The sequence below is a fragment of the Nelusetta ayraudi genome, unplaced genomic scaffold (assembly GCF_046127955.1).
Source record: "Nelusetta ayraudi isolate G7.1 ecotype Tasmania unplaced genomic scaffold, CSIRO-AGI_Nayr_v1 ptg000076l, whole genome shotgun sequence".
Classification (NCBI taxonomy): domain Eukaryota; kingdom Metazoa; phylum Chordata; class Actinopteri; order Tetraodontiformes; family Monacanthidae; genus Nelusetta; species Nelusetta ayraudi.
The window spans coordinates 1,995,095-2,007,607 of NW_027466126.1; the positions used below are offsets into that span (position 1 = coordinate 1,995,095).

Here is a 12,513-nt window from a genome sequence, read left to right on the forward strand (position 1 = left end):
GCCGACTGCCGTCCGTCGGGAATTAAACAATGAGTTGTCGGCCTCCCCGGCAGATTTCCACTCGGCTGCCTCTGGTTTGCATAACAGAGTCGACAGGGGGGGGGGGCGGGGAAGGAAAAAAAAACACAACTTCGCCAGAAACAAAAGTTTTATGCGAGCTCTCGTCCGCTGATCCCTATACCCAGCATCCTCGGCGTGTTCCCGCTGTCCTCGGGTCCTGACAGGCGAGCAGCAATTCAGCTCATTACCGCTGACTTTGAGTCCGGCTGGTTTAAGAGGCAAATTGTCATAATTCTTCCCTCCCAGTGTTGTGCTGATCGCCAGATTAAGTGTCATTTAGTGCTCCGCAGAGATCCAAATAAAACTGCCGCAGCCGAGCGTGGGAGTTAAAAATCCATGTATAATCGGAGCACGGTGGCGCTCGATGCTAATGCAGAGTGCGTGTGCGTGTGTGTGTGTGTGTGTGTGTGTGTGTGTGTTTGTCCGGTGAGGCCCCACCATCACCGCCATTCATTTGTCCGCACGACGCAAACGTGCCTGTGTTTCTTTTGTCCTTTGTGGGGAGAGGCAGGAAGAAAACAATAAAGACAATCAGTCGCTTTTTGTCTCGTAGCCACGGGCGCTAATATCTCTGACGGTTAATAGATAACTGGGAAGATTAAGCGTGAAGTGTGGAGTCGCGTGAAGAAGAGGGAAGGGAACAGCTGGAGGGTTGTTTTTTTTTTCCCCCTCCCCCACTCTCCTCTGCGGTGCAAAAAGTCACATGTTGTGCAGCTCTGCCAGCGATAAAAGTGTTGCGCCCAATTTAACCCGTTTTAGCGGCAGGGGCGGCGGCAGCGAGGCAGCGTCCCTGCCAGCGCCAAACCAGATTAGGCTGTCAACTTTATTTTGGGATTTTTTTTTTCTTTCTCCCTATTTTTTTGCCTCCTTTAATTCCGCTTGTCAAAGTGATTCAGTGCGGCGCAGTTTCAAGCACTTTGATTGCACGTGCAGTGGCGCTCATTGCACAGCTTAAGTTTATTTTTACTCTTTTTTTTTTTTTCATAGGAGATCAGCATCATGCCGCTTGTTTTCTTCTTACTAGGAAAATGCTTGTACCAGTCGGCATGCAGGGCAAATGCTAAACACTTCCATGGTTACAGTTTGCAGAATCGTCTCTTCTAACTACGTGGAGGAGCTGTTTTCATGGTGGACGAGTCAAACTGATCTCATGGATGTTTGAATCTTGCTGAAGGTGACGGTTACTGTTTGAAAATCGACTATTATTTCTTTTGTTTCTTTTTTTTATGTACTGATTTTGGAGAAAAAAACTAAAACTAATTCCTCAGACCTTCACTGTTTACATTTACATTTCCGGCGCATTTTGCACACATCAAAAAGTTTAAAGTCGTTCAGTTAAGAGTCAACAAACGATACGTTTGATCCCAAATTTGTTCTGCGGCTCCTTCAAAGCTTTTATCCTCAAACGTTGATTCTCGTCTTTACCCCTTTCAAACAATTCGACTTGGGAGGCTTTCATCTTATAATCTGCAACATACAGTGGAGGGTAAGATGAAAGGGTTGACGCTCAGCTTCTCATTCAAATTAGTTTTTTGTTTTGTTATTTATTTTTGGCTAATCACGGTGATCACACAAATCCACTAGCCGTGGATGACACGCTAAATATTCTAACTTCAGGGACCGGAAACAGTGACGTTTTTACTGCTTGAGTCTGTGTAATTGACTCATCACCTGGTTCACACAGTTCAACTTCACTGCAGAGCCGTTCAGAGGCTCAAACTCTCTGATTCCCAGGAATCCAGAATCTAGAGTATCTGCCAGTGCTGCTGCTGCCGCTGCTGCTGCTGCTGAATCCCCATCTGTCTGTCACCTCGCATGCGGACTGGGTCATAAAACCAGATCAATGTGATTAATAGCAGATGGTATGCAGATGGAGCGAGTAACACATGATTAATGCAGGAAAATATGAAGTACTTCACCGGCAGCCGTCCCACCAGGCCGCAGGAACAATTTATTTCTCCCGCGGAAGAGACGCATACACATAAAAGGCAGCGGCTCAAACCAGCTGATGTCTTTCTTTCTTTTTTTTTTAATCTCCAAACATGCTGACACATCCCCAGCTTCAAACTTTTGTTTGTTTGTTTTTCAACTTGCTGTTTTTTCCGTGACTTTGCCCCGGTGCAAGTTGCAGACAGGACGCTCTTGAAGGCTCTCAGGCATTTTGATGGGTCTGTTTTTTTTTTGTTTTTTTTTTGTTTATCATGTTAACATAATGTGTCCTCAAAATAGCAGGAAAGGCGGCTGCGTCTGTGATGGCGTTATGGATTTCCCTGATCGATGTCACTTATCTCGGCCTCGGGGTGGAGATCTCCACCTACCACCGCCTAATGGCGCGGTGGCCAGTGCAGTGAACACATTTTTAGCCTGTGGAGATGCTGAAACCTGAAGCAAATTCTTAAAAAAATATATATATATATGTTTATAAGCAAAAAACAAACCGTGGATGCAGGGAACACATATAAAACAAAAAGTATAATTTTCTCATCTACTTGAGTTTTGCAAAATTCTGAAAAAAACACTCCATAACTGAAGAAAAAAGTCTGAGCTTTGCTTCTTTTGTTTGCCCTCCTTGTGGTTACACGGAGGCTTTGCCAGGTTGGTAGGGAAACAAAACAAGACTGCGCTGCTTTTTTCGAACGAAAGCAAAATCTCAATTTATCCTGTTGAGCAGTGGGAGGTGTCACTTTGCAAAGAGGTCACGAGCTGCCAGAAATGCACAGTTGTGAGTTGTGATTCAATTCAATTCAGTTAGAAATAATGTAGGTCCTTCAGGTGGGAGCTTGAAAAGCAGCTGCTCAGCTCTTCTTCGGCTCCTCCACTTGATGCGATTATATCTCCTGCACACACGCAGCGTGGCATCGTCAGGAAGCGCGTGCGCAGGCGGTGTTCTGCGCCCAACGACAGGAAATTAATACAGATTATCTTAAAGCTTCTGCACATTAATCATAATTGACTAATCGAGCAAACGCGGAGGCACAAACACAGACTTTCTTGTCCTTCTTTTCTTTTTTTTTTTTTCCAATTGCTTCTTTTGAATTATTAAGTTTAATCAAGTATAACGTCTCCTTTCTAGCAATCTGTTTCTTTTCACGCCTGCATTATTAATAAGTTATCCAGGTCTCGGGCTGGTAATTACAGCGGCCAGTCCAGTCACGAGTGCACGAACTTGCTCCTGCGTGTCGACGCGCCGCAGGAGGTGATTAACCGAGATGCGAGTCCCTCGCTGCATCTCTCACCCTCGAGCAGGCGGAGCCGCTAGCCTGCGTTCCGCGCTGCCGGCGAACCACAAGCATTCTGCCCGGCAACTCCAGAAAACAAGTTCCTTTTTGCTGGAAATCAGGCCCTCATAATGTCCCAAAACTGCAGCCATGTTGTGCCCTTTTAAATGTGTTGTAGGTCCAACGAAGCATCAGCTTTAGCAGGAAACTATTTTTTTGCTGGAGGCTGTGAACAGAAAGCTAAAAATGCTGTGTTTTTGTGGAGGTTTCTTTTTGAAATTATGTGAGGCTCCAAAATTAAAGATGTGCAGATCAGGGTGAGGCAGGAAATGTTGAGGTGAAGATGATCGGCCCACTGCCCAAACCTCTCCTGGAGTCTCGGCAGAGTTCTTTTTATTTTTTTTTCATCATCCGACTTAATTTCCTCTTTAATTTCCCCGTTGCAAAATTACACAACCTTTAATAAAAAACCCGCCAAATGAGACTTTTAATTGTGTTTGTGACCCCGAGGTTTATTACGTTGAAAAAAAAAGCTAATTTGTTTAGTGATGACCCGGGGGACCTCGAACGCAACTGGAAGAATCAATCAACAATCTTGTTGCGTGGTGAAGAACATTAGAGTTTATGAGGACGCAACTCGACAAAGCGGCACACTGGGAAATAACACAAGGGGTATTTTTTCACATTATCTTTTTTAAATAGGTCTGTATGCTCAAGAAAGAGGACGCGAGTCTTAGAAGCGATATGTTACCCACGTGAGGCTGATGACAGAGTGTGTTAATTAACGCTTCTGTCTCGTGCCAGGAGGCAAAACACATTACATATTCAAAATAGAGATTTTTTTTCCCCTCCACATAATGGCAATAAATTATTCATACTATCAATTACAGTGTATTACATTCAAACTGTTTAATTATTATTATTATTATTTTAGATAAGCACTGTAGCCTTCACTGTCTTACAAGGCCCCTCTGACAGTGTCGCAGGGGCGGGAAATTTTAATGCAATAAAAGTTAAGTTTGTAATTTTAAAAATTCAAGATTCTTATTTACGGAATCTACATTTTCAGCATTTTCCCCATTTGTCGTAACTTAAAAAATAAATAAATAAAACAACGCACTGCCAAATATGTAATCTAGTTTTAAATGTTAACTATTTTACATATTCCACTTGACTTTGCCCAAGTTGTTCAACTATCAAGTGTTTGTAATTCTCCCAACACACGAGTTGAGCTGCGTTAAGAAGAGCTGAGCAGGCACAAAAATCCAAAGTGGTTCATTCTTTTGTTTACATACAAGACGGATCGCCCAAACCGAATCACCAGCAGTCGCTCGTTAAGTCTACAAGTTATTAATGGTAAGCGTAATTAATTTTTAATGAGGCCAGGCGTGTTCTTAAATCCATCTGCTGTTGTTGCATTCATGTCTAATTAGTATTTATTACGCTGGAGGAAATATAATTTGTTAAAAAATAAATAATTAAAAAAATAAAATCATACACACGCACTCGGCATAAATTAAATGCTGCCTCTGTAGCTCCTCGAAACTGAGGTCATCGGGTCAAGTGTTGCCGTCTTCAAGTGGATGAACCTGCTCTAGCCTCTCACCACTAGGTGTCGTGGTTTTTGCGCAGCAAGTGCACCAAAACAAACCGGCGCAGACGCGTCCTCGGGAGCTTCCAGTGCAGCACTTTCAGCGATGGGCAGGGAACCTAACATAAGCAGAATGATAACACACACATGCACACACACACACACACACATACACACACACAGGGGCTGCTTTGACATCACTCCGTCTCATCAAGCCAAACTTCACATGCAAGTCTTTTAAAAGTTTCCCTTCGCGACGCTGAGTTCTCGCCGTGCTAACGCGCCGCAGATCTGCCTGAGCTGTTGCTGTGGCTGATTGCAAAGCGAAGCAGATGTTGATTCAAGTTGCAGGTGGTGGCTGAATCTCTCGAGCTGAACGATGTTTTCCGTCACTGAGACGTTGCCGCTGGGGAACTTACAGATGAGATCTTCTGACTTGGTTTGTTCGATCTTACTCTTTGGACTTCTGTTTGGTTTACTTGGACTTTATAGCGCCGACACTGCTGATGATAATAGCGACAATTACAACAAGAGAATGATAACAAATGCATCAATAACAATATTGATGATAATAATCCTCCAGCTCCTGAACTTTGCCATCCTGTCTGAGGAGACTTGTCATATTTTCTGCTGCCTCCAATACCCCCCCACCCCCCCACCCCAGCCGTTACCACATTACTGACTGATCTTCATTAAAATGCACACGCTGACCTCTGCGCCTCCTTCTTCTTGCTCTTCTCTCTCGCTCTCTCTCATTTATGCCTTCTCTGCCTGCGTCCTCCTCCTCTCCTCTCCCTCCCTCCCTCCCTCCCTCTCTCCCTCCCAACCCGCTCTCACTTTTCTCTCAGTGTCCTGAGGGGCTGAGGCCGATGAAGGATAGCTCAGGTTGCTATGACTACTCCAGGGGCATCGACTGCACGGACGGCTTCAACGGAGGCTGCGAGCAGCTGTGTCTGCAGCAGCTCGTGCCCCTGGAAGACGACCCCGGCTCCAGCAACGTGCTCATGTTTTGCGGGTGAGAACACCTGATCGCCGCACTTTTCTCTCATGCATTTGTTTATTTATTTTATTTTATGTTTTTGGTGGGGAAATTCGAATGCGATGTTGCTGCCTCGCGCTTGTTATTTGAATAATGAAATGCTGTTCAGAGGAAATTAGCAAGGTCAAATATTCCACCCATCGGAGCTTTGCTTTCTGTCCAGCTTCGAATTAATTTTCCGCCAGAGTTTCCAGAGCTGCAGAAGGCAACACTGTTCATCGCCCTTCTGGGGGGCGTTAGCTTCCCAATAAAGGAACGTTTTGCATAATATGATACTTTTGGGACTGAGGACATGAATGACGGAACGTGCAAAATGAATTTGGCAAGTTTTTTTTTTTGTTTTTTTGTTTTTTTGCTCTACATCACAATAAAAGCAACCTTTATAGAACAGCCAGAACAGTGTAACATGCTTACATTACACATTCAAAACTACTCAGTGCTGGTTCACATTATCACACTCATGTGTGCAAGAATCCCGCCGACCAGTGGAACATCACATCTTTGCACATGTGACCTGGTAGAGTTTTTTTTGGTTTTTTTTGCAGGACCTGTCATAAAGAAGCGTCCTCGCTCGCCCGGCCTCACTAATCTCTCCTAGTCTCCATGTGTTTAACTTCAGTCGAAGGCTTCGCTGCCCGTAAGTGCAGCGAGGATTTATGCTCCTCTCTGCCTGACCGACTCTCTGCCACTTGGACTTGGACTGATCTTCCCGGCTTTTTGTTTCGTGTTTGTCAGCCGTATTTCATCATAAACGCCCCCTCCGCCACCCTTTCCAATTTTTTTTTTTTTAAATACTTGCCATCTGTCTGCTTGTTGTGCACACGCTCTCTGCAGACTTTAACATTTGTCATCAGTGGCGGCGTCGAGCAGGTGTGTACGGCGACGGAGAGATTAAAAGATGGGGGCGGAAACAGGAAGAAATGATTTGTTTAATGTCCTGAATCTAAGACACATTTGCATTGTTTTTTTTGTTTGTTTTTTTGTCCTGAGAGACGCAGTAGAAAGCCAGACAAAGGCTCAAAGATGTCCAGGAATGAACCGCGGCGGTATTTGAAGGTGCTGCATGGATCCTGGTTCAGGTTCAAGCTACGGTCGATACCTGGCCATCGACTGGGCCGTCTGGCTTTGGGGTGAAATATGTGGCCCGAGCCGCCTCTTGTTTAAAGTGGCCTGTGAAAACTGGCGGACACCGTCGCGGCCGGTCGACACAGCTGACCTTGTTTCGCGCTTGAGTAAACAGTGGGATTACGGTGGAGGACGGCTGTGCCTTAACGACGCGCCGCAGCCTTCCTTCCCCCTGCCAGCTTCGGCGTCGGCTGCCAGAGTCCAAACTTCACTGCAGGCCAACAGAACCTGGTTGAATGTAGTGGAGAGAGGAGGTGGAGGAGGAGGAGGAGGAGGAGGAGGAAGAGAAGGAAAAAGCAAGACAAAACCGTAGCTGACTGTTCTCTCGAACGTTGCACCACTGGGTTTGCACAGAGCTGCAGCAACTCGAGCCAAAGTTGCATCTCTAGCTTCATCAGTCTCAGCAACAGGTCCTTTGTCCCAGTGGCGTGGTCGATGTTGGAAGTGCTTGGTAATTTGCTATGACCTTGCGCTAAATGAATAGTAAAACATTCTTGTCGACGTGCGTGTTCGCTGCTTGTTTTCTGTGAAATGCATAACCAATCACTTATAAAAGGCTTCTGAAAGGTTTATATAAGAGGTCGCAGTATACAAAAAAAAAAAAAAAAAAAAAAGGAATTGCGGCAAATTGCTCCAATAAACCCACAGAGGAAGAAACCAGGAGCTGTGAACAGTAGCTGCTGCTGCTAAACAGATTAGCATGAATGCTACCGTGGAGGCAGTTTGAGCAGAAGTGGACAGAATCTTCACATTTAAATAACATTAAAAGCACGGCTGAAGGCTTTTCGTAGTGGACCGCATGTTTTACTGTGTTCCGACCACGGTGCTAGCGGTTAGCCAGCCGACAGCGACGTTAGCCTCGACTGTCTGCTCAAGTTTTTCACCGACAGTGAAAGTCGGCGATGATTTAGGGCAGCAGGAACTTGTTTGTTGTTTATTTAAGATTTGCATCTTTAGTAGAAAAGAAAAAAAAATATATATATTTATACACACACACACACATTTATATATATATATATATATATATATATATATATAGGTCAGCTTGGTGTGACTTCCCCTGATATTGCATTTCGCATCATCGGCCAAGCAGCAGCAGCAGCAGCAGCAGCAGCAGCAGCTCGTCCCTCCTGTCAGCCTGCACACACAGATCATCCACTGGCTGCGCTAAAACAAATCGATGCGGCGCGTCGTACATCACGCTGACAGCTTCTTTTTCTTCTTCTTCTTCTTCTCCTCTCCCTCTCGTTCCCTCCCTCCCTGTCTCTCCCTCGGCCGCCCCCTCCCACCCGCAGGTGCGTGCAGGAGTACCGCCTGGCGGACGACGGGCGCTCCTGCGTCCTGCAGTCGGACAGCAGCTGCGAGGGGCCCAAGTGCGGCGGCGGCGGCAGGCAGGGCGGCCGCTTCAACGACACGCTGTTCGGCGAGATGCTGCACGGATACGACAACAAAACCCAGCGGGTCAACTTGGGCCAGATCTTCCAGATGACCTTCAGGTGACACAACTGGAGCACTGCTCCCACGTCGGTCATGGCCTTTTTTTGCCGTATTTTTTCTGCGGATTCCGGCGAAAAAGTCTCACTTTCAAGTTGTTTTTTTTTTTTCGAAAAAAAAAAAAAAAAAAACGCTCAAGATGATGTGAGAGCGAGCAGTTGGAGATTGATGTTTGGGTGCGTGTGTTTGTGTTTGCACAGGTGTGTGTGTGTGTGTGTGTGTGTGTGTTTGAGCGAGGATTGAGCCTCATCCCGTGGCACTTCTCCCCTCAGCCGTCAGCCCCTCCGAAAAAACCTGGCTGCCTCTGATAAGTCGCGCGCTGTTTGCCGCAGAAGGCTGCTGTGATCACGGAGGGATGACAACCGGGCCTATCTGAGGCGGCGATGCAATGCGCACGCACGTGCACGCATGCACGTGCACATACACACATGCATTCACGCCGTATCGTTCTTTCTCCGCCTCTCGCGTGCGAACGTCCCGTATTTACCGACGCGGCGATGCATTTTTCTCCGTCCCAGACAAACAGGTTTCGCGATCGCTGCGCTCGGCTTCAGATGTGATCCGTTCGCTGCAGTTTTCCACGGCGCCGCGCACAACCAGGTCGCACTTTGGATTCGGCTTGCCGGTCCTGCTGCGGCCGAGACACTGTTTGAACGCGGATTAGATCAGTTTACCTCCTTGTTTGAGGAACTTGAGGGCTTTTGAAGCTGTAGGCCCCGTGTTACGCCCATTTTAAGATAGATAGAGATTTTTTTTTTTTTTTTTTCTCGGTCGTGCATTCCAGTGGAGCAAAGTGTCGCAATTAATTATCCCAAGCAAATGAATTATCCAAAACTTTATGGATTTTCCTGAAAAGCAGCATAATTTATCCGTCTGGGTCGCGGCTTCCCGCTGGAGCCGATGCTTCGCTCGGAACTTCCACGTCTTTCTTGGAAAGAGGTGAATAAAACAATGTCTGGGGATGTTGTGACATCACAAGGCACACCAGTTCCTTAAGGAGGAGCGAGAAGGGCTCACTTGGAAGACGCTGCTGAAACTCTGACGCTTTTCCTGGAGGAATAAAACAGCCCCAGTCCTGTCAGAGGTTGCCAGTGCCCTTTGTGACATCACTGTAGTCTGATTGCCAGAAGTGGTGTTTTAAAGATGTTTGTATGCCGATGATGAATGGTGGTTATGGTGATGTTACCTCCTCAACTGAAATGTCTTGACTGGAAGTCAATTTGTTCCTGCTTGCTGTGAAGCCGTCCCTCTGAACCAGTGAGTCACCCGGCCACCACGCTGGTTTCAACTCCAAGCCCTGAATTACCTTTTCGTCCTGTTTTTATTTGCTTCTAAATCCCTTTGACACGTCTGTGTTGTTGTCTCGCGGCTGACGGGCCAAGGCCGAGCAGTAAAACACACACACACACACACACACACACACGCCAGCCGCACAAACACTGTTCTTCATGTCATGCAGCGTAATTACCTTTAATTACTGTCAGACGCACTGATGACGGTGCAACAATGTTAATCTTATTAGTTTATGCGTTCCTATCCTTCCTTTCTTTCTCCTGCCGGAACACGGCAAAGTGAATTTTGCACCTTCCGGAGCCCTTATTATATCTCTGATATTTCTGAGAAATTTCAACTTAGTCCACAGAGTTTCCCCCTTTTCAAAATTCTGCTCCCTGCCACCCTCTTGTTGTCTGTGCGAACGACTCTCGCTGCCCTAAATGACATTAAGTTGGATTTATTTGCCAGCGAGTACTACGGCGCCTGATTGTGTTTTTATCTGTCCTTGAAAATGCCTTTGGGATGCGGGCGCCTTTTTAAAAGCAGCATTCTCACAAATCAAGTTATTCTTAAGAAAAAAAGTTCAGTTCACGGAAATGAAAAATAATAATAAAACAACAACAAAATATTATTCATATGCAGAGGAGCTGTTGATGTAAATGCGGAGGTGTTTTTGTCGTCTCTTACAAGAGATTTAGCGCAGCATCCATCCCCGGGGGGCTGGGGGGGGGGGGGCGGAGTCTACACGGTTTTAGATGTCAGACTTGTTTTTCTTCTTCTTCTTCTTCTTGTCGCATGTTCTCCGTGGTGACGACTCGGTTGTTGTCAGATGGCAGGCACATTAAAGCTCGGCTGAAATAAAATAAAGTACGGGGTGCGGGCATTTAGGGGGGGATTAGCGACTTCCATCATGCAGAGTAATGAGCTAAAGGCGGCTTACAGTCGTCTTCCAGGAAGGTTTTTCTGGACAGGACTGAGGCGTGTTCGGCCTCCTTCTCTCAGTCAACGCAGTCGGGATTCTCGACGAGGAGCGGACGCAGGTTTAGGGTTCCTAAAAGCGAGAGAATGGAGGATACGTTGATCCAAATTCTACAAGTCGGCACCTCTGCAAGTTTAAAGGGATTTGTTGGCTTTGACCCGTTGGCGCTGCTAACAAATATCCGTCACGTTAAAAAAAGATAAAGATGTGGAAAATAAGGAAGAACACAGCGAGATAAAGTCTTTCTTCCTGCCAGATGCTAACTGTGCTCAGGTCCTGGTTTGTATTCAACCAATGAAAAGCTCCATAATTGAAACATAAAAACCTCAAAGGCCGGGTCACTTTGCACTTGCTAGTGGAAGTCGAGTTAAATAATCAAATTTAAAAATGTAAAAAGTTTCATGCTAATTGCAGATTTTAATTGCAAAGCTGCACTGACACCTCCCTGAAGATAGAGGCACACTGCACTGATTAAGTGTTGTTTACAGGGACAGAAAAAAAGGAAAATATGTGTCTGTAGGTGGGAAAAACAGGTTTGATGAAATTTATCGCGGTGAAAATTGAGAGTCACACTCTATTTGTGTCGGGCGGGGAGGGTTACAACACAGCGGCGCAGCTCTCGACTCCCTGCAGCTCTAATTAAACACGTGCATTACTGCACGGCGACGCATCAAAGTCTCTTTTCTCCTCATTGGATCCTCGCTGTCTTTCTGTCATAAAACAAAACAATAAAAAAAAAGAGAAAAAAAACAGACACCTGGTGAACGAGCGGCTCCCCGCTGACTCCACCTCCACCCGGCGACAAGCGTTGGCGGCAAATTGTTGCACTTGTTATTCTCACTTATTGACTTCACGCCGTCTTTGATACCGCAGGTTTCACGACGCAGCGTTGACACTTTTTTTTTTTTTTTTCACTTCCGTTCCGCTTTGCTTTCTCCCTTCCTCCTTCCACCTTGGATTGTGTGGCTGCTGCCGCGGTCCCGTCTCTCCGCCGCCGGAACGCTCGGTGGTGACGACGAGGTCAAACCTGCTGAAACCGAGACGATGCTGCAACATAAACACTCTGTGCCCTCTGCAGCAGCCACCTTCCCTTCCCTTCCCTTCCCTTCCCTTCCCTTCCCTTCGTCTTCCCTCCCTGCGATTCTCTGTAATTTTCCCCCGAAGCCGCTGCTGGACGCCGCGGCGGGGACGCTTCACCCGCTAGAGGGTCAAAGCCGCTCCATGATTCTCTCCCGGTGATTCTGGTGATTTCATCGCCAGATATTGATCCCGGGACGTGTGTGCTCAGGGCAGCTCTCTGAATGAGCCTGTTATCGGGAGCAGCGATGGAAGTGTGTGAGTTGTTTCAGTCGGCGATAAACAAAAAAAAGTTGTTTTTTGTGTGTAGTTTGGAATACTGATTCATAAAAACACTTCTATATCAATAGCAAACCAAAGCACAGGGGCTGACCTTCCCCTGTGCTTTGGTTTCTCCTCCAGAAAATGTCCAGATTTTTTTTTTCTTTTTTTTTCTTTTTTGTGTGTAACGACTCCTCGAAACCTCTCTGGATCTTCCGTGTTGGCCACTATAATGTGAGCGCGTTGGGGGAGAGATAGCCGAGGCTTTGCCCGCTCGCCCCCTCTCCCTTGTGTCGGAGTGAGCCTGTGTTCTCCTTTGTGTGTGCGTGTGTGTTTGTTCTTGTCTTTTCTTTTCCTGCTTTTTGTTGCGTCGGTGTGAGTCACAGCACGCCGG

At 46.4% G+C, this 12,513-nt stretch overlaps 1 protein-coding gene across 2 annotated transcripts in view; it reads left to right on the forward strand.

Annotated features, from left to right (window-relative positions):
- Positions 1–12,513, forward strand: part of astn2 (astrotactin 2) — a 253,967-nt gene that overhangs the window by 171,428 nt on the left and 70,026 nt on the right. For both annotated transcript variants that reach the window (XM_076043609.1, XM_076043608.1), the window contains exons 12-13: positions 5,718–5,884; positions 8,329–8,529. In XM_076043609.1, coding sequence (XP_075899724.1) covers positions 5,718–5,884; positions 8,329–8,529 — 368 coding nt within the window. The remainder of the gene's footprint in view (positions 1–5,717; positions 5,885–8,328; positions 8,530–12,513) is intronic.